The following is a 24,743-nucleotide window of genomic DNA, read 5'->3' on the forward strand; positions in this document are numbered from 1 at the left end:
CAAAACACACCTAGGATCTAGCATAATTTATTTAATTTTAGTGTGTGTGTGTGTGTGTGTGTGTGTGTGTGTTGTTTTCAATTTTTTAAGTTTAATTTTTTTATTTTAATTAAAAAAATGTTTTTACCTCATTAATTCCTTTTCTCCCTTTAAAATGATGAAATGAAGGAATTCACCCAAAAAGAAAGGGCAGGAAGACACGACAGCCAGGGACTTAACTAACACAGATGCAAGCAAGATGTCTGAACCAGAATTTAGAAGCATGATAATAAGAAGACTAGCTGGAGTCGAAAATAGATTCGAATCCCTTTCTGTGGAGATAAAAGAAGTAAAATCTAGCCAGGATGAAATAAAAAATGGTATAACTGAGCTGCAATTTCAAATGGATGCCATGGTGGCAAGGATGGATGAGGCAGAGCAGAGAAATCAGCGATACAGAGGACAAACTTATGGAGAACAACGAAGCAGGAAAAAAAAGGGAGATTAAGGCAAAAGAGCATGATTTAAGAATTAGAGAAATCAGTGACTCATTAAAAAGGAACAACATCAGAATCATAGGGGTCTCAGAAGATGAAGAGAGAGAAAAGGGGGGTAGAAGGGTTATGTGAGCAAATCATAGCTGAAAACTTTCCTAACCTGGGAAAAGACACAGATATCAAAATCCAGAGAGCACATTCATCTAGTGTTGAATCCCATTAGATTCAACAAAACCGACCATCAACAAGGTATATCATAGTCAAATTCACAAAATACTCAGGTAAGGAAAGAATCATGAAAGCAGCAAGGGAAAAACAGTCCTTAACCTACAAGAGAGGACAGGTCAGGTGTGTGGCAGACCTATCCACAGAAACTTGGCAAGCCAGAAAGGAGTGGCAGGATATATTCAATGTGCTGAATCAGAAAAATATGCAGCCAAAAATTCTTTATCCAGCAAGGCTGTCATTCAAAATAGAAGGAGAGATAAAAAGTTTCCCAAACAAAAATTAAAGGAGTTTGTGACCACTAAATCAGCCCTGCAAGAAATTTTAAGGAGGACTCTCTGGGGGGAGAAAAGATGAAAATAAAAAACAAATAAATAAAGACCAAAAGCAACAAAGACTAGAAAGGACCAGAGAACACCACCAGAAACTCCAACTCGACAAGAAACATAATGACAATAAATTCATATCTTCCAGTACTCACTCTAAACATCAATGGACTAAATGCTCCAATCAAAAGACATAGGGTAACAGAATAGATAAGAAAACAAGACTCATCTATATGTTGTTTACAAGAGACCCACTTTAGACCTAAAGACACCTTAAGATTGAAAGTAAGGGGATGGAGAACCATCTTTCATGCTAATGGACACCAAAAGAAAGCCAGAGTAGCCATACTTATATCAGACAATCTAGACTTTAAAATAAAGACTGTACCAAGAGATGCAGAAGGGCATTATATCATAATCAAGGGGTCTATCCACCAAGAAGACCCAACAATTGTAAACATTTATGTTACAAATGTGGAATAACCCAAATATATAAATCAATTAATCACAAACATAAAGAAACTCAAACATTGATAAGAATACCATAATAGTAGGGGACCTCAACACCCCACTTACAACAATGGACAGATCATCTAATCAGAAAAATCAACAAGGAAACAATGGCTTTGAATGACACACTGGAGCAGATGGACTTAACAGATATATTCAGAACATTTCATCCTAAAGCAGTGGAAGATACATTCTTCTCCAGTGCACATGAAACGTTCTCCAGAATAGATCACATACCAGGACACAAATCAGCCCTCAACAAATACAAAAAGATTGAGATCATACTGTTCATATTTTCAGACCACAACACTATGAAACTCAAAATCAACCACAAGAAAAAATGGAAAGATAACAAATACTTGGAGACTAAAGAACATCCTACTAAAGAATGAATGAGCTAACCAAGAAGTTAAAGAGGAAATTAAAAAGTACATGGAAGCCAATTAAAATGATAACACCCCAGCCCAAAACCTCTGGGACACAGCAAAGGTGGTCATAAGAGGGAAGTATATAGCAATCCAGGCCTTCCTAAAGAAGGAAGAAAGGTCTCAGATACACAACCTAATCTTACACTTTAATGAGCTGGAAAAAGAACAGCAAATAAAACCCCAAACCAGCAGAAGGCAGGAAATAATAAAGATTAGAGCAGAAATCAATGCTATCAAAACCAAAAACAAACAACAACAAAAAACAAACAAACAAAAAAAAACCAGTAGACAGATCAATGAAACTAGAAGCTGGTTCTTTGAAAGAATTTTCAAAATTGATAAACTATTAGCCCGTTTGATCAAAAAGAAAAAAAGAAAGGACCCAAATAAACAAAATCAAGAATGGAAGAGGGGAGATCACAACCAACACAGCAGAAATAGGAACAATAATAAGAGAATATTATGAATAATTATACACCAATAAAATGGGCAATCTGGAAGAAACGAACAAATTCATACAAACATATACACCACCAAAACTAAAACAGGAAAAAATAGAAAATTTGAACAGACCCATCATCAGTAAAGAAATCAAATTAGTAATCAAAAATCTCCCAAAAAACAAGAGTCCAGGGCCAGATGGCTTTCCAGGGGAATTCTACCAAACATTTAAGGAAGAGTTAACATCTATTCTCTTGAAGCTGTTCCACAAAATAGAAATGGAGGGAAAACTTCCAAACTCTTTCTATGAAGCCAGCATTACCTTGATTCTAGAACCAGACAAAGACACCACTAAAAAGGAGAACTATAGACCAATTTCCCTGATGAACATGGATGCAAAAACCCTCAACAAGATATTAGCCAACAATACATTAAAAAAATTATTCACCACGACCAAGTGGAATTTATACCTGGGATGCAGGGCTGGTTCAATATCCACAAAACAATTAATGGGATTCATCACATCAACAAAAGAAAGGACAAGAACCATATGATCCTCTCAATAGATGCAGAGAAAGTATTTGACAAAATACAGCATCCTTTCTTGATAAAAATCCTTAAGAAAGTAGGGATAGAAGGATCATACCTCAAGATCATAAAAGCCATATATGAAAGACCCAACACTAATATCATCCTCAATGGGGAAAAACTAAGACCTTCCCCCCTAAGGTCAGGAACAAGACAGGGATGTCCACTCTCAAAACTGTTATTCAACACAGTATTGGAAGTCTTAGGCTCAGCAATCAGACAACACAAAGAAATAAAAGGCATCCAAATCAGCCAGGAGGAGGTCAAACTTTCACTCTTTGCAGATGACATGATACTCTATATGGAAAACCCAAAAGATTCCACCAAAAAACTACTAGAACTGATCCATGAATTCAGCAAAGTGGCAGGATATAAAATCAATGCACAGAAATCTGTTGCATTCCTATACATCAATAATGAAGCAACAGAAAGAGAAATCAAGGAATCAATCCCATTTACAATTGCACCAAAAAATACCTAGGAATAAATCTAACCAAAGAGGTGAAAAATCTATACACTGAAAACTATAGAAAGCTTATGAAAGAAATTGAAGAAGACACCAACAAATGGAAAAATATTCCATGTTCCTGGATAGGAAGAACAAATATTGTTAAAATGTCAGTATTACCCAAAGCAATCTACATATTCAATGCAGTATCTATCAGAATAACACCATGGGGCACCTGGCTGGCTCAGCCGGTTGAGCATCTGACTTCGGCTCAGGTCATGATCTCACGGTTCGTGAGTTCAAGCCCCGTGTCGGGCTCTGTGCTGACAGCTCAGAGCTTGGAGCCTGCTTCAGATTCTGTGTGTCTCTCACTCTGTCCCTCCCCCACTCTGAATCTGTCTCTCTCTCTCTCTCTCAAAAATAAATAAACATTAAAAAAAATTTTTTTTAAATAACACCAGCATTCTTCACAGAGCTAGAACAAACAATCCTAAAATTTGTATGGAACCAGAAAAGACTCCGAATAGCCAAAGCAATCTTGAAAAAGAAAACCAAAGCAGGAGGCATCACCATCCTGGACCTCAAGCTATACTACAAAGCTGTAATCATCAAGACAGTATGGTACTGGCACAAAAACAGACACTCAGATCAATGGAACAGAATAGAGAACCCAGAAATGGACCCACAAAGTATGGCCAACTAATCTTTGATAAAGCAGGAAAGAATATCCAGTGCAATAAAGGCAGTCTCTTCAGCCAGTGGTGCTAGGAAAACTGGACAGCAACATGCAGAAGAATGAACTTGGACCACTTTCTTACACCATACACAAAAATAAACTCAAAATGGATGAGAGACCTAAATGAAAGACAGGAAGCCTTCAAAATCCTCGAGGAGAAAGCAGGCAACAACCTCTTTGATCTTGGCTGCAGCAACTTCTTACTCAACACGTCTCCAAAGGCAATGGAAACAAAAGCAAAAATGAACTACTGGGACCTCATCAAAATAAAAAGCTTCTGGACGGTGAAGGAAACAATCAGCAAAACTTTTGGCAACCGATGGAATGGGAGAAGATATTTGCAAACAACATAGCAGATAAAGGGTTAGTATCCAAAATCTATAAAGAACTGATCAAACTCAACACCCAAAAAACAAATAATCCAGTGAAGAAAAGGGCAAAAGACATGAATAGACATTTCTCCAAAGAAGACATCCAGATGGCCAACCGACACATGAAAAAATGCTCAACATCACTCATCATCAGGGAAATACAAATGAAAACCACAATGAGATACCACCTCACACCTGTCAGAATGGCTAACGTTAACAACTTGGGCAACAACAGATGTTGGCGAGGTTGCAGAGAAAGAGGATCTCTTTTGTACTGCTGGTGGGAATGCAAACTGGTGCAGCCACTCTGGAAAACAGTATGGAGGTTCCTCAAAAAATTAAAAATAGAACTACCCTATGACCCAGTAATTGCACTACTATGTATTTATCCAAGGGATACAGGTGTGCTGTTTTGAAGGGGCACATGCATCCAATGTTTATAGCAGCACTATCAACAATAGCCAAAGTATGGAAAGAGCCCAAATGTCCATCGATGGATGAATGGATAAAGAAGATGTATATATATACAATAGAGTACTACTCGGCAATCAAAAAGAATGAAATCTTGCCATTTGCAACTACATGGATGGAACTAGAAGGTATTATGTTAATCGAAATGAGTCAGAGAAAGACAAATATCAAATGACTTCACTCATGAGGACTTTAAGACCAGAACAGATGAACACAAGGGAAGGGAAGCAAAAATAATATAAAAACAGGGAGGGGGACAAAACATAAGAGACTTTTAAATATAGAGAACAAACAGTTACTGAGGGGGTTGTGGCAGGGGGGATGGGCTAAATGGGTAAGGGACATTAAGGAATCTACCCCTGAAATCACTGTTGCACTATATGCTAAGTTGGATGTAAATTAAAAAAAAAAAAAAAGAAAAAGAAAAGAAATCAATTTTCTTTCCAGGACAATTCTTGGAAAACCTCAAGAATCTCTCGCTTTATATAATAAGCAGTATACATTCAAGAGTTGATATCTAAAATAATGAGTATGTTCATATAAAAAAAGATTCCTTATAAAATAGGATCTCACAGTGAAGGTGCCTTCAAAACATTTTGCCATCTACTGAAGGGTAACACACTGACTTGATTGATATATCTGAAATACTTGCCAAAAATGGAAGCATTCTCTATGCTTGGATTTAGAACATGAAGTGCGGGGGCACCTGGGTGGCTCAGTTGGTAAAGCATCTGAGTTGGGCTCAGGTCACAATCTCTTGGTTTGTGGATTTGAGCCCTGCATCGGGCTCTGTGCTGACAGCTCAGAGCCTGGAGCCTGCTTCGGATTCTGTGTCTCCCTCTCTTTCTGCCCCTTCATCGCTCACGCTCTGTCTCTCTCTCTCTCTCTCTCTCAAAAAAGAAAGAAAACAGAATATGTAGTGTAAATATGAATATGATAATTGGGGATGGTAAAGCAAAAATTAGCCCAAACCTCCAGATTTCCCCTATTTAAAAACAGTGTTTCCCAGTGAAGTTATGTATATGATTTTTTTTAATTGAAGCACTATTTCTTAACAGCATGATTGAAAACATGGCAAACGCCTGTCAATTGGAGAGCCGTTAAATGTTATGATACTTGCAGACAATGGACTAGATTGTAGGCATGAAAAATAAGCATCCCCTCTATATAGTAAGAAGAATCTTCAGAATAAATCAAATGAAAAACAACAGCAGCTCTAGTATGTTATTATTTGTGAAAGAAAAAAAAAAAAAGGAAGAGCATGAGAAATTGATAATAGTGGTTGCTTCCAGGAAGGGGACCAGGGAGGTTGGGCACCAGGGGTAGGAGGGATCATTTTAACTGGGTAGCCTTTCATACCCATAAAAATTTATTAAAATAAATTAATAAAAGCTTTTTAAAAGGCTAAAATAATGCTGCTCATCACTATATACAATGTGATTACTCAGATCACATGGTATGTCATCAACTAGAGAAATCTGTTTGTTACCCTGGGATTTGGAAGTGTTTAGACCAGGCTGAGAACTCCCATATTGTTTCATTTTTTTCACAGGGGAAATGAATGTTCTGGTTTTAGTCCGATAGACAAATACACACATTTGTAAGCCCTCAAAGGCCTCTTCAGCAGTTCACAATGTCCTGCAATTTTATATAAAATGGGCAGTACCTATTGGAATTCCGGGGCTTTTTGTGTTCATTGTTGCTGGTGGAAACAAATGGCCCAGGACGGGTTTTTGTGTTTAATCACCCACTCCCCCATGAGCCATTAGATATGCAAATGAAATCCTCCCAATATTCAGTGACTGAGGACTCCTCCCCATCCCACCTCCCCCCCTTTTATTTTGAATCATTAAAGCAACATGACTTGACTTGATCTGGGGAAGCATCAGGAACTTCAGTGGTGTCAGCTGTAATTTTGTCTTCTAGGATTAATGGAAGTTGCCACCATCATCTCTATGGCAAGGGTGTTAAAGTAAGCAAGCATGAATCCCTGCAGACCAGAACTAGGTGATGGCATCGGACTCAGAACTGAATGCAACCCGGGAACAGATCCATGCTTAACTACCCTAATGGGCATCATGTCCCTAATCAGGTCGTCAGGTGAGCCATAGTTCCCATTTAGTCAAATGAGCAGCAGAGCATAACTACCCTTCTGCTGACAAGCTGTGTTTGTTTTAATCTCTACACCTAATGTGGGGCTTGAACTCACAACCTTGAGATCAAGAGTCCCATGTTCTACCCACTGAGCCAGCCAGGCTTCCCACCTGCTGGCAGGTTTTCTATCCTTGAAATGTGGGAGGTTGAAACCCAAACATTCACTAACCCTTTAGTCTCCAACAAAGCTTCCCGGAGGGTTGGAGTCCCATTCTGTCTAGCCTTTCCCCACAAACTTTTTAAATAGAAAAGAATTTTGTTTTTAAAAATAACAGTCGGAAGAGATAGGGTTCTCAGGTGATGGTGGGAACTCAGGGACACTAACGACATTTGTTGACTTCAAAACCAGCCTTGGCAGAAGCCCGCTGGGCCAGAATGACAGACGCTACTGAGTCCGGGAGTCTGGGCCTGCAGGAGAGGGGAGCGTTGCTCGGGACGCGCCTGCACCTGCCGGAAGTGGCACGCTGGCGGCAGCCTCACTCGGCCTCCTGCTTCTCCTCTGGGATCTCCTTCTTCTCCTCTGGGATCTCCTTCTTCTCCTCCGGGATCTCCTCCTCCTCGGGGATCTCCTTCTCCTCCGGGATCTCCTTCTCCTCCGGGATCTCTTCCTCCTCGGGGATTTCCTTCTTCTCCTCCAGGATCTCCTTCTTCTCCTCCGGGATCTCCTTCTTCTCCTCCGGGATCTCCTTCTCCTCCGGGATCTCCTCCTCCTCGGGGATCTCCTTCTCCTCCGGGATCTCCTTCTCCTCCGGGATCTCCTTCTTCTCCTCCGGGATCTCCTTCTCCTCCGGGATCTCCTCCTCCTCGGGGATCTCCTTCTCCTCCGGGATCTCCTCCTCCTCGGGGATCTCCTTCTCCTCCGGGATCTCCTTCTTCTCCTCGGGGATCTCCTTCTCCTCGGGGATCTCCTTCTCCTCCGGGATCTCCTTCTTCTCCTCCGGGATCTCCTCCTCCTCGGGGATTTCCTTCTCCTCTGGGATCTCCTTCTTCTCCTCCGGGATCTCCTTCTCCTCCGGGATCTCCACCAACAGGATCTGTTCACCGGGATCTGGGCCTGGGCTCATGCGGATCTGCACCGAGTGCTCCTCCGGCCCTGCCGCCCCCTCCCTGCCTTCCTCGGGCCTCTCAGGGGAGGCAGGTGGCGGAGAGCGGCGGGCTGGGGGCTCTGGCGGTGCTGGCTGGTCTGGGGCGGCGGATCCCGCCTCTCCCGCAGTGTCTTGCGAGCTCTTGGCCTGAAACCGGAAAGGGTGATTGGTGAGGCAAAGAACATCGGACATTTCTTGGAGGGGTCTTAGAGGGGTCTTGCACACCTCCCTGTTCCCCTTTCTCATACCCCCAAGGAGGAGAATGGCAGAGCACTCAGGGGTTCAATATAATGGATGAGAAGTGGGGGGTTGGAAGGCATCAGGATTATTTGGTAGACACAGAGTATATTATGGTGAAGTTTAGGAATTAAAAAGTCCTGGCTGGACTTAGCGGAAGGTCTTGGGGATATTTTGGGTCTCTGTTGATGGGCAGGGCTAGAAGCCAGAGTGGAGCTGCAGTTCAAGCCTGCCCCTGAGCCATTGAGGGAAGAGAGGCTGAGACCAAGAGGGAGAACCACCAAGCCTTTGCAAAGCTGAGCCGGCGGCCCTGTCCACTTACCAGTGGCCCTGTCCACTGTCCAGTTACCAGGGCTGGGTGCTCCTGGGTGAATGAGACAAATTCTAAGCAAACAAGGTAAAAGGCTGAGATGGCAGAAGTAGCTGTGGGCTGTCCCCCTTTCTGGAAGGTCTCAAAGGTTGAGACCTCTCCTCCCCCGGGAGAAGAATGGGCAGGATACCACTGGCATTAGGCTGGGCTCAGCCCCCATACTTGGGGACTTGGTGGGTACTTCCAACCCCAGCCTTTGTGGTTCCTATGGACACTGGCCATGGTCTGTGTATCAGTAAAAACCCAAGCCTTCATGGATACTCGTGACCCCACCTGCCCTGTCTGACCCATCTCTGCATGAAAATAAATGGGAGAGAGTGGCCCCCAGAAAAGGAGGCCTGAATGGTCCACAGCTGTGCAAGACCCACATGTGAATTAAAGTGAAGGCGGTCAGCATGCTCGTGAGGAACAGAGACGTCTGAAGTTTGCTCAAGTCATAGGGTGTTGAAGGAAGGGAAGTGGGGTAGGGAACCCCACTCCAAGAACCCAAGGCAGCTCTGGGGACAAACCACTCCCTCTGTCTCAGTGTTCCTGCATGTTTTGGTACACCTGTTCCACCTTCCCCTATCTGCCCTAAACTCTGACAACACTCTTCCAGGGCAAGATGGTGCCCTGATGGGGCTTCCTGAAGCATCCTGCTGTGAATGGATCCAGAAGAATCGTGGGAAGGTCGGTCAAGTGCTTCGCCATGTTCAAAATGCCTTATAAAAGATATCCAAGGGGCACCCGGGTGGCTCAGTCAGTTAAGCATCTGACTTCAGCTCTGGTCATGATCTCATGGTTTGTGGGTTCGAGCCCTACATCAGGGTCCATGCTGACAGCTTGGAGTCTGCTTCAGATCCTCTGTCCCCCTCTCCCTCTGCCCCTTTCCCGCTCATGCTCTCTCTCTTTCTCTCTCAAAAATAAACAAATATTTAAAAAAAAAAGACATCCAAGGTATCCTGCTTCATCTATACAATGCCATGTGGCAACCATGAGTAATCTGCATCTCAGAAAGCTTGAGGAACTTCCCCGGATCACAGACCTGGTGGTGACAGAGCTGGGATTTAGACCCGTATCTTTGGATTATTATTTAAGAGCTCCTTGCACTCTGCCATTCTGCCCTGATTGTTCTAAAATTGACTTTTATTAGAATTCTCATGCAAATTTAATTCACATCTCCAAGCTGCCTGGGTGAAGAGCTAATATTCAGTAGCAATAAGCCCCATTTCAGATAAAGCCTTTCACTGTACTGAGAAGAGCCTTGGAGCTCACGTCTGCTCAGTCCCACGCAGCAGCCGGCACTAAGGACCCCAACTTGCTGGTTCGACCTTGACTCTGACAGTTTGTGAGCCAGGCAATCATATCTGTCCTCAGTCTGAGGCCCTGGGTGGCTGTATCTTGAGAAGATACTGGAACCCCAGGGAGCTTTGATGTCAACTCCCAGACTCCAGATATCAAATGATCTCTGGACAGGTCCCCCAGACTCTGACACCAGCCTGGATTGAGACTAAGTTCACTAGGCTCGTTTCCTGCCGCGCCCCCCCCCCCACCCCCCGCCCAAGACTTATTTATTTTTGAGAAAGAGAATGCAAGTGGGGGAGGGGCAAAGAGGGAGGGGAAACAGAAGATCCAAAGCAGGCTCTGCGCTGACAGCAGTGAGTCCGGTGTGGGGCTGGAACCCACGAACTGCGAGATCATGACCTGAGCTGAAGTCAGACGCTTAACCGATTGAGCCACCCAGGTGCCCCCTTTGAATTCTGTCATGTGGACTGCAGTCCCCTCCCTGCCACGGAGCTGCTGCCTAACCACGGCCTCCTTCCCAACAGCCTCCCTAAAGGACAGTCATGAATAGTCATAATTAGTGCAATCATTCTAATTGGCATTTTTGGCATTAGTCACAGAAAAGAATCCCAGAACTAATTTTAAAATTCCCTTCAGATTTCCAAGGACTGGGGCGGGTAGGACAGTTGGCACTGTGCCTGCTGCAGAGTTTTTTCTCTTCAAATCTTTTCAAGTGTCACAGACACAAATATAAAATATGAGGACATCACTGCCATCTGGGGAGGGACATTCCCTGCCCACACCCACTGCTCCTACCTCTGCAAGTGCAGGAGGACTTCCCGTAGGAGGACTGCCCCCCTCAGCCCAGGCAGGGGAGCCTGGTCTCTCCACACCACCACAGTCGGTGGCTGGGGAAGTGGCACGTGATCCGATTCTGTCCAGTGACAGTGAGCCCTGGGACTTTTGCTGGAATCATGGGGAAAGAGGGACTTTCCGTTGGGAGTTGCTAAACCAGAAGGATGTAACCCTAGTGCCCTTGTGATGGGACGCCATCCCTGAGGAAAGCAGGAATGACAGAATGGCAAAACCAGTCCCCTGGGCATCGTCTGAACTCCTGGATCCAGCCTTGCCTGAACTGCCCAGCTACCCGACCCCCATCAATTCCCTGTTTTTTTAAGCTAACGTGAGCTGGCACCGTGACTTGCATTTCTGTCACTTGCAACCAAATGAGTCCTGACTGATGTGAAGAAGGGGGAGAGATTTCCCCACTCTCTGAGGCACCCTGGCCCTCTCTCTGGCACGAGGCTGAAATGGACAGGGAGGCTGGGGAACCAACCGCGTTACCTGTTCCAGCAACTGCTGCTGCCTCGCTGCCGCCTCCAGCGCAGCCAGTTCCTTGAGCCGGGCCCTCAGGTGGGCAAGCTTGCCGGCTTTTGCCCCCTTGGCACCCATCTTTCCTGCTACGGCCAGGGCGGCATTGAACAGCTTGGGGGTGCCTGCCCGGGGAGGAAGGATGAACACGCTCTTCTCCTTGGGCTTGTTGTTATTTCTTAGCATGCGCCTGAAAGAAAGCAGCGCCCGTGAACATCACAAGCATGCTCTGGGAGAAAAGAAAGCATCATTCACGTAGAATCCACTGGGGTTGTGGTGTGGCGGTGGTGGTTTTGGCTGGCGAACTGTGAGTAAGCAGGGCGCAAAGTGCTTTATGCGTCGCATCTCAGTAAGTGATGGGAGCAACCGGGACAATGTGGGTTTATAGTCTGTACCTTATAGAGGAGGAATGCAGGCTCAGAGGGGTCAAGAACTTTTCTGAGGTCACACGGGAAATGCTGAATGATACTATAACATATGGACTCAGAAATAGGATGCTCCGCTGAAAAAAGACCCAAAGCCTTTCCCTTCTCTTCCTTTTGTTTCGCTGTCATTTTGCCATCCTCACCATCACCTCTGTCAACACTTACTGAGTGTCTGTATGTGTCGGGTGCTATGCTCAGTCCTTTACAGACCCTCTTCAGTGGCCCCTGAGATCCCCCTTCCTGGTGTTCCCTCCCCTTGAGGGGTGAGTGGGACATGTGACTTGCTTTCAACCAGCAGAATACAGCAAGGGTGATCAGATACCACCTTTGTGAATATGTCACATGGGATTGTGATCTCTGTCTTGCAAGGAGACGCTCCCTCACTGGCTTTGATGAAGCAAGTGGCCATGTTGGGGGAGGCCCACGTGGCGAGAACCACGGGCAGCTTCCGGCCAACAATTGGCTGGGAAGTGAGACCCCCAGTCCTACAACCATAAGACACTGAAGTCGGCTCACAGGCATGTGACCTTGGAAGCAGGTCCTTCCCCAGGGGACATTTGAGATGGGACTCAGCCCTGGCCCGCACCTTGATTACAGCCTTGCAGCAGACCCACCAAAGCCACCCCAGACTTCTGACCCACGGAAACTCTGAGGTGATCAATACGTGTGGTTTTAAAAGCTGCTCAATGTGTGGTAATATCATTACGTAACAACAGATAACTGATACACATTCTGTCATTTAAATCTCACAGAATCCTCCTCACAGGTAGGCCCTATTTTTCTCCCTCATTTCAAATAAAGATATGCAAGGCCAGAGGGGTAAGTAATTTTCCCAAGGTCACACAGTGAGGAAATCACAGGGGCAGAATTAAAACCCAGATGTAAATGCAGTTTGCCACCCTGCTCTCTAAATAAGGAGACAATCTTCCATCGAACAGAGCCCCAGCCTTTGATAAGGAATATTTCACGCTACAGATATGTGATGAGTGGTTTGGCTCAAGAACAAATGAATTGTGTCTGCAGTCTAGTGGGCCTAGACTCCTAATTGGCAAATTCATTCACCAGGGCTCCAGCAAAACTTGTTTGTTTAAAAATGAGGCCATTACTGGCTGCTTATCTAATCAGAGGCAATGGATTTAAATTGTGCATATTGATATTAATTGCCCAAGACTTGCATTTTCCGGCTGGGACTCCCCCAGGAGAACACAAACATGATAATTCATCAGCGGCCTCTCCATGCCTGGCACTGTCACCTGTGTCATTTAGTCCATAACTCACAGCATGACAGTCTGTGGGAAGGCTCGGCGTGGTACAAAAATGACACAAAAGATCTATCTATGGGACCTTTTCTGATTGCTAAGGGGCTGTCTCTCTTTTGAGACACTGAGCTGGCTTCTGGGACATTGCCAGATTAAGGAAATTCAGCCTCATTTTCCGATGACGCATTTTCCTATAAGTAGGATCGCACATTCATCCCTGGAGAAAGTAGCATGCATGAGACCTTTTTGCCCCATTTCTTGGAGTGGCCAAGCCAGAGAGCTGAGCACTTCACTTATTCGGGGCCTCCGCACCTCCATCTGTAAAGCAGGTAGTTTAGACAGAATCCCACACGTGGCTGTCACCAACTCAGACATCCCCAGGCTCTGTGGCTCTCAGATCGTGTCTTTTCCTTTGATGGGCAGAGCTCCCACATGATCCCCTGCCTCTGTCCTCAAGCTTGCCTTTCCAGAGAACCACCTCTCTGATGAATCATGCCACAGCTCTGGTCCCAGGGCCTCTGTGCTGCAAGGCCCGTCAGCAACTCCTTTCTCTGGCTGCTCCCCACCCCGGGCCATCACCTCAGCCCCTCGGCCTCCTCCAGTGCCAGGCACAGGCTCACCACACGTGGTCAGGAGCCTCTGCGGGATGCTAGTTGATTTGCCACACCCTCACCTAACCTAGCCAAAGAAATGGGTGGCTTTCTTGGGCCTTGCTCCTCTTGTTGGGGGAAGAAGGCAGGGTAGGGGGACCTGGAGCCCGCTCTCAGACATTAACAGTCGATTCTCACTATACCTGGTAGTGTCGCTCTGTAGAACCCCTGCAAACACCGAATTAGTGAACACCGAGTCATTGTTTCTGGGGCAAACACAGGCTTAGGTTTCTGCGAGCCTCTCATGACAACATTTTCATCAACTGATCAATATTTGTGTGTGTTTCTGTTTACAGACATCTTATGTAATACACAGTTGATTCATTACCATTGAACTCACGACGAACATCTCTGAAAGTCATGCCTCAACGAAGCTTGTCTAACCCACGTGTTTTCTCTGTAAGGCCCATCCCAGCCCTCTTGCCCTTGGGAACACAGACAGCACCTCAGCACTACACTTAGGGGCCATTTTAAATAGCAAAATCACCAATAAGGATCACAAAAATGTGAAAAAGGTGGCACTAAACAGACCACAAAAGGACGTTTGCTTCCAAGTCTTCAGACGCTTACAAGCTGAAACAATAGAGCAGAGCATCACCTTGTTCAACTTCTGCCCAGGACGTGCACTTCGGGCAACTCAAAGTTTTCAGTGCTCTGCACACATCCACGGATTACTGGGAACGCCCGTGAGTGCTGATTTCGGGGTTACAAATAAATTTTAGTGAGTAGGTGAATTGCAAACACAGAATCGCAAATACGCGACTAATGAGGATTGGCTATATTTCCCTGTTCCTCAGGAGAGCAGGAGGAAATGGGCAAATTTTGTGGGAGAAGTTCAGACAGACCGGCCTTTGGAAGGGCCCAGTGGCTTCCCTAAGAGCAAACAGGGAAGCTGGGTTACAGGGTGGCCTCCTTCCTCAGGGGACCCCAGCATCCTGCATGTATTATGGGCCAACATCAACACAGCCTCCACTCACCTGGGGGTGCCGAAGGGGTTTTGTTAAAACTTAAGTCATGTCAAATCATTCGTCTGTGTAAAACCCCACACAGCTGCCATCTCCCTCAGAATAAAACCCAAAGCCACTGCAAGGCGTCACCTGCGAGGCCCTACCCAAGCTCATCCTCTTGACTTCTCCCATCCCATATCAAGCTACTCTTATTTTCTTGCTGGTCCACGCACACACTGAGCTTGCTCCTCCGCAGAGCCTTTGCACATGCTGTTCCCTCTGGCTGGAATGCTCTTCCCTGCAAGCAGTCCTGCTCATGCTTTTATTCTGTGCAGGTCCCGGCTGAAATACCACTTTCCTCAGAATGGTTTTTCCTGGCCAACTTATCTCAAGTAACTCCCTCCATCACTTCTGTCTCCACGATGTGGCTTTGTGTCCCCTCACAGCCCTGTGCCCAGCTGGGGATATCGCATAACCATTCATTTCTCCATTGTTGGTCTCCCCTATTAGAATTCAAGCTTTATTTGGTCCCTGCTGTGTCCCCAGGGCCTAGAACTATGTACTCAATAAATTATTGTGTGCTGTGAATGGAGGCAGTTTATTTATGGTGTCATTTCATAGAATGAGGTAGAAAATAGGAATATATGATAAAAGGCAAGGGAGGCAAAACCAGAAAACCAGATAGATAGATTTGAAAAGGCTTTATCCAATGAGAAAATTATAGAGAGGATTTAATGGATAAAGAGGAACCATTATTAATGTTCACTGAGCTCTCCCACATGCCAGGTACCTTGCTGGAGACATTCATACACACTATTTTATTTAATCTTCCCAACAACACAGTAGCGGGGATTACCCTTATTTTATAGAACTGCAGAAAACTGAGACCCGAGAAGTTGAGTAACTTCTCTAAAACCACACATCCAATACCTCACATGGACAGGGTTTGAGACCTGTAACTTCCCAAGCCTGTTGTGGATTTTCTACCACATGCTGCTGCCTCCATCACTCAACTCAAAACCTGATCTGAAGGGTTTGAAAACAACAACAACAAAAAACTGCTTTTCTAAAAACTTACCTATTCTTCAACAGTACAAAACACAGATACACGAGGTGGTTCGCTGCAGCACTGTTGAGAATTGCAAAATATTGGAAATGGCCTAAACGCCCATTCATAGAAATGGTCTGCAAGCATCAGAGGCATGCAGATGGGTCTATGGCCTGATAGAGAAGGCTTCTCAGGATTTGTTGTCATGTGAAAAAAAGCAAAGTGCAAAAGAAAGTCTACAGTATGCTACCTTTTGTGTGAGACAGAAAAGAAAAGAAAATATTCACCCATCTGCCCATTTCTGCAGAAGGAAACACATTGAGGAAGCAGCAGAAACTAATGAGCCTGGGTTTGTATAGGGGCAACCGGTGGGGGGGGGTGTGTAGCTGGGACAGTCTCCGGGCATCCCATTTTGTTGCATTATGACTTTGGGTGCCATGTTAATGTTTGACATATTCAAAACAACAAAAAATCAACAAGGATTGGGGGTGAGAGGAATCATAAAAAATGGGATGCAAACCTGGGTGTATTTCACATGAACAGAACACCCACACTAAAGGGAGAAAAAAGAAATGAATCCAAATAACTCTGAACACAACACTTACATCGTAGACACTCAGGATAAAGACCAAAGGAAATGCACCAAATGTTGAATTCTGCTGAGAAGGCTTCTCCCCAGCCCCCACCCCAGTGGTATGGGAGAGCAATTCTGAAACTGCTTTCTCTATATGGTAGGACTGAACAAAGGAGTTAATGTAATGAGGGTAAAGAGAGCTAAATTTCTCAGGGTTGGAGAAGAAATTTACCAAATATGGGAAAGGAACAGATTAGAAGGATTTCCATGGTGTTGGACTGAAATCGTTAGGTACAGACACAGAAACAGACAGAAAAATAGATGTTGATATATACACATATATAGATACACGTATTTTTTTAATGTTTACTGTTTTATTTTTGAGAGAGAGAGAGAGAGAGAGAACACAAGTGGGGGAGGGGCAGAGAGAGAGAGAGAGGGAAAGAGAGAATCCTAGCAGGCTCCACACTGACAGCAGCGAGCCTGATGCGGGACTTGAACTCATGAACCATGAGATCATGACCTGAGCTGAAGTCGGACACTCAACTGACTGAGCCACCCAGGTGCTCCTACACTTATTTATGCATATTTGCATGTGGGTGTATTTCCCAGCTCTGCCCACTTCAGAGCCTAGTAGCACCCCAGTAGCAATGAGCACACGGAGTGCTCAAATGTTGGTTTCTAAAAACCATTTCCACCTACAAGGAATCAAATGGCCATTTCCAGGGATGTGGCAGGGAAAGCACAAGATGACCCCAGAGCATCTTATTGTGGCTGTTAGCAAGAAAGTGCTAAAACGTGTTGGGGACGTTACAAAGAGTCACAAGAGCAAGCCTGAAGAGGCGCCTGCTGGCCAAAGGTAGTGCAATTTGACACCAAAACAATGAGTGTAACGTGATATTTATGGAACAAAACAAATCCATATTGATAAAGATAAATGAATAAACCAATAAATGGGAAGGAAGAGAAAGCTCTTCCTTAAAGTAGAATGCTCACTAATAAACGTAGAAGGCACAATACGCAGGAGTCAGAAAATTACCATTTGGCAACCACTGCGGCAATCACTGATTTAGCAAGAACCCTCAATGGGCACTGGAAGTAGCAAGTGAAGGCTTGATGGGGAACAGGAGGTCCAGATAGCCTCAGAGTGACTCCCCACTAATTACTTATCAATTTCGAAGAGAAAAATGTTAACTTTAGAGTCCAGAAGGCTTAATTAACCAAGCGATGGAAAGGAAAATCATCAATAATACTGGGAGAAACCAGCATCTCATGCCTCTCGATATGCTGCTCTAAGAAGAATACAACATCCCTTTTTTTCTTTTTTTTAAGTAAGCTCGGGGCGCCTGGGTGGCTCAGTCGGTTGGGCGTCTGACTTCCGCTCAGGTCATGATCTCACAGTCCGTGAGTTCAAGCCCCACATTGGGCTCTGTGCTGACAGCTCAGAGCCTGGAGCCTGTTTCAGATTCTGTGTCTCCCTCTTTCTCTGACCCTCCCTCGTTCATGCTCTGTCTCTCTGTCTCAAAAATAAATCAACGTAAAAAAAATTAAAAAAAAAAATAAAGTAAGTTCTACAACCAACATGAGGCTTGAACAACAACAAGAGACACATCCTCTACCGACCCAGCCAGCCAGGCGCCCCCACAACATCGCTTCTGAGTAATTTCTGCCCTAATGCAGAACCTGAAGGTAATCATGAGAAAATATCAGAACATCAGCTGAATCTAAATGAAGAGACATTCTACAAAATAACTGGCCTGTCCTCTTCGAAGTCACTAAAGATGGAAAAAGGCTGAGGAACGAACCCAGATCGAAGGAGACTGCAGATACGAGGCAGTGTAATGAACAGGTGGTCCTCCACTGGATTCAGGAATAGAAAAGAAGATAGGAAAGTTCATAAAAGGCACGACTGGGACAATTAATCAAATTTGAAGATGGACTAGGGATGAGATAATAGCATCGTTTCAATACTGAATTTCCTGATTTTGATAAAGGTACAACGGTTATATAAGCGAAAGTTTTAGTCTTTACAAAATGCACACTGAAGTGTATACAGACTTTTTTTTATAAAAATAATGTACCTGGCCTTCTTCCGGAGTAACTTCTGAGACTCGGGATAATGCACCAAAATTTCATTCAGGTCCTTCTTATCCAGAATGAAGAGGTTGGTGAACCCGTGGGCGACCACATTGGCGGTGCGACGATTCCCGCCACCAACAGCCAGCAAGCTGGGGCAGAAAAGGGAGGGAGGTGAGATGTGGCAGGCTGTGGCTGTGATCCCACTAAAGTGCTCCTCTCTACTTCTTGCCTGGAGCATGGTGGCGGCCCCACACGGCGCAGAGCGGGGGCCGACCCTGCATATGTCAGCATCCACAGCCCTTGAGGACGAAGTCCCACCCGCTGGCCACCCGCCCCTCCAGCTGGGGCCCACGTCTCCTCATTTCACCCCAGCGTCCCTCTGACCTTATTTCTCCAAACACAGATCCAGCCTTCAGCGTCACCAGCACGGCCTTCCCATCAGGGCCACCCAAGACCTGCACCTGTCCTGCCTGGATGATGTACATCTCTCGGCCTATCTCCCCCTGAAACAGAGAAAGGGTGAGCCCCTCTGTCCTTTCCCAAAATGACCATAAAGGCAGCAGGGCTGGGCCCAGAGGCTGGTGGCACAGCACAGAGGAACGTGAGCCGGCATCCGGCCCCACCACCAACTTGGTCGCTTCCCCTCTGGGGCCTCAGTCTCCCCATCTGTGGATTGGGGAGAGTGGCCACCCCGAACCTGCCTGACAGGGTTATATGGGGAGTTAGTGGTGTGATGGAAAGCAAAATTCGAGGTAAGCTAGGAGGTGTGGGTGCAATGCATTCTGCAAACTCCCATTGATACACTCCAGTGGAGGGCCCAGAGGCATGGAAAGTCCAACAGTGGTTCAATACAATAAGCTGATACCTGTGCCTACCACATACCACTTCAGGAGCTTGGTAAGCATTGTTTGATTGAAATAGGAAGGAAAACAACATCAATCATGTTGTCTGGCCCTTGTATAATGTTTGTCTGTGCGAGGCACTGTTCTAAGTGCTTTATGTGTCTGAGCCTGCTTAATCCCCAACAACTCTGGGATACGAACTCTTTGCCCGAGGGCACAAAACTAGGCCAGGGGAGAGCAGGGATTTGAACCCAGACGGTCTGGTTCGACTTTATGGTTGTTGTGGGTTAAACTGTGTCCCTCCCAAACTCACTTGGTGAAGTCCTAAACTCAGTTGCTCAGAATATGACCTTCTTTGGAAAGAGGGTCATTGCAGATATAATTAGTTAAATTAAGATGAGGCCGAACTGGAGTTGGGTGAGCCCCTCACCCAACATGACTGGTGTTCTTATAGAGGGGACATTTGGACAGAGACAGGCATACAGAGAAGACAACATGAAGTGACCCAGGGAGGGGAGAGCCATCTATAAGCCAAGGAGAGAGGAGCGGATCCTTTCCTCACAGCCTTGAGAAGGAACCAACCCCTACCGACACCTTAATCTTGGACTTCCAGCCTCCAGGATGGTGACACAATACATTTCTGTTGTTTAAGCCACCCAATCTCTGGTCCTTTGTTACAGAAGCTGTAGCAAACTATTTCAATGGTCTTAGACCCAAATTAAAACAAATGATGAATGAATAGCTTGCTTTGGACCGCCATCAGAAACCCCGTCTGTTATGCACCTTCTGATCCTCATGCCCCCAACAGACCCCTACTTCCTGTGGGTCACACCTGAAAGGACAGAGATCAAGGGCAAGTAAATCAATTACACTTCTGATTCATTTGACAAACGTTTCCTGGACATCTCACACGTGCATGAGCTTCTTAACAAACGGGAAGTTTCATTTCCCTGTTTCTGTGTTCAATTTGACACGGACTGAAGGGTCTACAGAGCTCACCCTCACCTCACTAACCAGCCCTGGTTGGGGGGGGCGGTGAGGGGGGTTGCCCCAGGGGTGTCTCAGAGAGATCATCGCGGAGCAAAACTGGACAGCAGAGGGTGCCATTCGCACTTGCTCATCAAGGGCTCACTTCCACCTGCCGACTCCAACCACCTGGCTGACGCTTCCTCATTTGCAGTAGATTCTACATTACCCTCAAGGATAATAACAGCAGCAATGGTACCTCTTCTGTGCCAGCACGGTGCCAAACTCTGTAGGCACAACTTACTCAATTTTCACAATCATCCCATGAGGCGGTACCCTCAACATCCCTACTTTACCCATGAGAAGAGAGAGAGTCAGAGAGGGGAAGCCAGTGCCCCAAGGCTGCACACCTAGGAAACAGCGCCAGCATCAGACAAATCACTCTATTGCTCCCAAACCCCTTGGCCTCTAGGACTGCCTCTCTAAATTCTCAACCATCTGTAACACTGTTTCCCCATTTCCCTGGGCTCTCTGCTTCCAGAAACTTCACTGCTGCACAGCATACAACTTGGAGATGGGGGCCTTCTTGGGCTGGTTTCCTGAGTCTTACAGGGGTTGCTTGGGCTTTTTTTTTTCACCCCTGTCTTGACAGCTTGGGAACAAGAGGACTCAAACCTGAGTTCCTGTCCTTCCACCTTAACCACTCACTCACCAGGTGACCTTGGTCTCACCTTGAAGAATGGAAGCAGAAGCCCTAGACATGTGGAGCCCTGGGTTCAAATCCAAATGTTTTCCAGGATCAGAGGGGTGGTTTAAGGAGTGAGGGGGGCCTGGTATGGGGCAGTGGGGAGGGGTGGGGCCTGTGGCATCAGGAGGGAGGGCAATGTTCCCCTTCAGGGGACTCTTGCTATTTAGGAAAGGAGGGCTCAGTGCTAACAGATTTTTTTCTGTTTTCAGCCAGAAATCTGACTTTCTATGCAAAGCTTCAAATTAAAAAAAAAAGTTTTAATGTTTATTTATTTTTGAGAGAGAGAGAGAGACAGAGACAGAGACAGAGTGCTAGTAGGGGAGGGGCAGAGAGAGAGAGAGAGGGAGACACAGAATCCGAAGCAGGCTCCAGGCTCTGAGCTGTCAACACAGAGCCTGGTGCAGGGCCTGAACCCATGAACTGTGAGATCATGACCTGAGCTGAAGTTGGATGCTCATAAAACTGAGCCACCCAGGCACCCCAAAACCTTCAAGTTTTTAAAGGTTGGGGACTATTTCAACATTTTTTTAGGATTAGGAAAAAAAAAAAACACAAAACAACGAATGGGCTGGCTGCTATGCAAAGGCCATCAGTTTGCAACCTCTGACCTATCCCAGCCCTTCTGCTGCCCCATTTTTCTGAAAGGAAGCCCAAGACCCTGGGAGCAGTTTCATCTACACAGTCAAGGACCTACTTCTCGTTAGGTTGGTCACTTTCCTTTTCTGGAAAGTGGGGTTCCTCATCCTGATTCCCCTGGTCCTGTGTCAAAAGGAGCAAAGCCTGAGGCACACCTGAGTTCAATGCCAAACAACCCAGGAGCCCTGGGGTCAGCTCACTGGTGCTATAGTCCCTGTCCCTCCCCAGCAATTCTGCTCTCCCTGGGCTTGCAAACCCCCTGGGCCTTCAGAGGCACCCCCTTCAGCACAGCTCCTAGCAGGGAGATGCGCTGTAAATCCCAGACTGCCTTGCAGCTGCCTCAGGCCACTCACCTTCTTGCACACATAGTCATTGGGCAGGTAGACGACAGAACGAAGCCTCTTCAGCATGTCAAAGATCAACTGTCGGTCACAGCCCTGTCCCCAGGAGGAGGGGGAAAGAATGCCCGTTTAGAGGAGGGTGGGGGCTTGGGGCTTCCCAGAACCCTGGGGATGAGGGCGCTAGGTGGGCCATACCTGGAAGAGAGCCACTTTACTGACAATGTCATAGTTCACATCGATGGCGAGGTCTAACCGCATCTTGTCCGGAAGCTGCACCATCAGTTCTGACTCATCTGCAAAGGAGACCCTGGCAATGGTCAGAGACACATCCAGGCCTCTACCCCCACTCCCCCCACATGGGACCCCAGCCACGCCATTCCTCTGTTATCTAGAACCACTCTATACTGGGAGAGTACCCTCTCTGGGCTTTTTGGATGCTATTCCCTCTGCAGGAAACGCCCCCGTAGTTAACTTCCACTCATCCTTCAGAACCCAGTACTCCTCCAAGAAGCCTTCTCTTGAGATTCCCCCACCCGCTATTATGTTAGCAGTCTCTGTGCTGTAGCGCTGATCACACTCTTTATTGCAATGGTTTGTTAATACTAGTCTGTCCTCATGCTCTAAGAATGTTAGCAAGAACTAAGGTATTTCAAACACTGTTTTACAGAGCTTTACAGAGATGGTTTTATTAAATCTCCCAGCAACACAAGAGGTGCCCACTACTATAACTCCCACCTTACAGAAAGGGAGGTTCAGGAGGGCAGTGACTTGCTCGCAGCCCAGGGGGATGGAATCAGATCCCACACAGGCCGTGGGGCTCCAAGGCCAGTCCCAGGAGAGTAGGGGCCCTGTCTATTTTTCCCCATGATGGGTCTGCAGTGCTCAGACCTGGCACTGAATGAATGGGGAGCCTGGCACAGAATGAATGTCGGTACTGGGGACAAGAAAGGCACAACCTGACCCCAATCCCGATTCCCTTCTACTCCACCACAATTATTTATGGGCTCAAGAGCTGATCTGTATGACCCTGGGCAGGTCAGAGCCCTCTCTCATCCTTAATGTGCGCCCTTGTGAAAGGGGGCAATGATTCAGATGTCACAAGTCCATCACTGGCACAGACGAGGCAATGCACGTGAATGTGCCTTGTGTAGAGTGAGCACAGTAGCAACGGACGCTAATGAAGATTCTACACTCACAGATTTGACAACACCTTCAGCTCAGGAGAGCTTGGAGTTGAGGTGTAGCTTCTTCAAGGCCAGAGGGAAGCCCATGGAAGCAGTGAGGGGGCTCCTTAATTAGCTGAGAGAGTTGAGGGGGCTCTAAGGCACACAGTCAGTGGACCACAGGCTTGTCAGAGGGCTCCAAAATGATGTCTACGCTCTGAAAACGAAATTACTAGCTCCCAAAGATAAAAAGGAAACTGGAAAAAACATAACTGTAAATAAATCAACATATAAATAGCATATTCAAATTTTATGAAGGGTTCCGTTTAGAATTCACAAAAACTTCACTACATTTGAAAACAATGTACAGGTTAAGGTTCTCCCACTTTGCAAGAATTCCTGGGCACACCCCAGTTCTTCTGACAAGAAGGCAGAAACAGTGGTGAATGAAATGCATGGTTGTAGCCAAATAATTTCAGAAGGAAAGCATAACATCAAAAAGTTGACAAACAATATATGTGTATGTGTGTATATGGAAAGAGAAAGCGAGAGGGGGTCTTCCTTCTCTCCTGATTTCAACTGTACTTCCATCTCTGATGGGGATGTATTTCAAGGCAGGTGAAGTGAGGGGGCAGGGCATCCAGAAGACACGGCTCTCAAGTCTTCAGGGGTCTCTCGACGGCCCAGCCTGGGGCACCTCACAGACCTCCCTAGGCCTCTCTCACTTAAGTAAGTGTTCAGGACCCCAGGGATACAGGGTCAAAGGTTGGGACCAAAAAGGCAGGGCCCCGGGAGGAGGTGGCCAGGGGGTAGCTGCCTGGCAGCCGGGGCACTGGTCTTACCCAGCATGCCTTGGGACTGCCAGGTGTATTCGTACCAGGTCTTGACACGGTTCTGTACGGACCTGGGGATCTTGTAGAAGTTCATGTACTTCACTGTGCTGTCCATGCAGCTGCGGTAGTAGGTCTGCCCTGCAGTGGCGGCCCCCACCACGTCTCTCATCTAGGGCCGGGGAGGAAAAGTCAAGGATCAGAGTGGGGCTCTGGGGACATGTCATGGGCATGTTTACTCTACAGTGACCAGGGGTGCTCGAGGAAGGGGGATCAGGAGACAGGGAGTTCCATGTCTACACACAGAGACAGGGGACTGTCTGACAAGGGAAACTCCATCTCCAAGGTGGACATGGGACGTGAGGGCCCCTGGGGCCCCACCAGGAGGAGATGCCTCGCTGGGCTGGGCTGATTCTGGTACGACATGGCCCCTTGGTGCCAGAGGCCACTTTGAACTTACTGGAGGAAATAACTCAGTGTACTGCCCTGCAGGGCAGGGCCCCTAGAGGCAATTTTGAGGCCGGCTGATTGCGGCCCCATGTGCTGATTAGAGCATGAGATGCACCCCCAGCATATTAGATACGCTCCAGGTTTCTCTCCAAGGGAACAGCCCAAATCCCCAGGCTTTGCAGAAAGCCATTCGGCCCAGCTCTCCAAAGACACCCCAAAGGGACTGACATTTCAAATGGAAGCAACGGCAGAGAAGAATCGGACCCAGACCTCTGCACCATCCTC

General features: G+C 46.5%; 1 protein-coding gene across 8 annotated transcripts in view; it reads right to left on the reverse strand.

The window, feature by feature from the left end:
* Positions 1-6,029: 6,029 nt before the first annotated feature.
* The window catches only part of CNGB1 (cyclic nucleotide gated channel subunit beta 1), a 76,828-nt gene continuing 58,114 nt past the window's right edge, over positions 6,030-24,743 (reverse strand). For 4 of the 8 annotated variants that reach the window (XM_053906163.1, XM_053906164.1, XM_019455787.2 and 1 more), the window contains 7 exons: positions 24,021-24,180; positions 22,211-22,308; positions 22,028-22,111; positions 18,867-18,985; positions 18,485-18,631; positions 11,474-11,690; positions 6,030-8,406 (listed from right to left, as the gene is read on the reverse strand). In XM_053906163.1, the coding sequence (XP_053762138.1) occupies positions 7,651-8,406; positions 11,474-11,690; positions 18,485-18,631; positions 18,867-18,985; positions 22,028-22,111; positions 22,211-22,308; positions 24,021-24,180 (1,581 nt within the window). In that variant the 3' untranslated portion in view covers positions 6,030-7,650. The remainder of the gene's footprint in view (positions 8,407-11,473; positions 11,691-18,484; positions 18,632-18,866; positions 18,986-22,027; positions 22,112-22,210; positions 22,309-24,020; positions 24,181-24,743) is intronic. The other 4 variants (XM_053906165.1, XM_053906168.1, XM_053906167.1 and 1 more) reach the window with 3 other exon arrangements.

Source organism: Panthera pardus, unplaced genomic scaffold (assembly GCF_024362965.1).
Source record: "Panthera pardus isolate Hobbes unplaced genomic scaffold, ASM2436296v1 HiC_scaffold_18, whole genome shotgun sequence".
Taxonomy (NCBI): domain Eukaryota; kingdom Metazoa; phylum Chordata; class Mammalia; order Carnivora; family Felidae; genus Panthera; species Panthera pardus.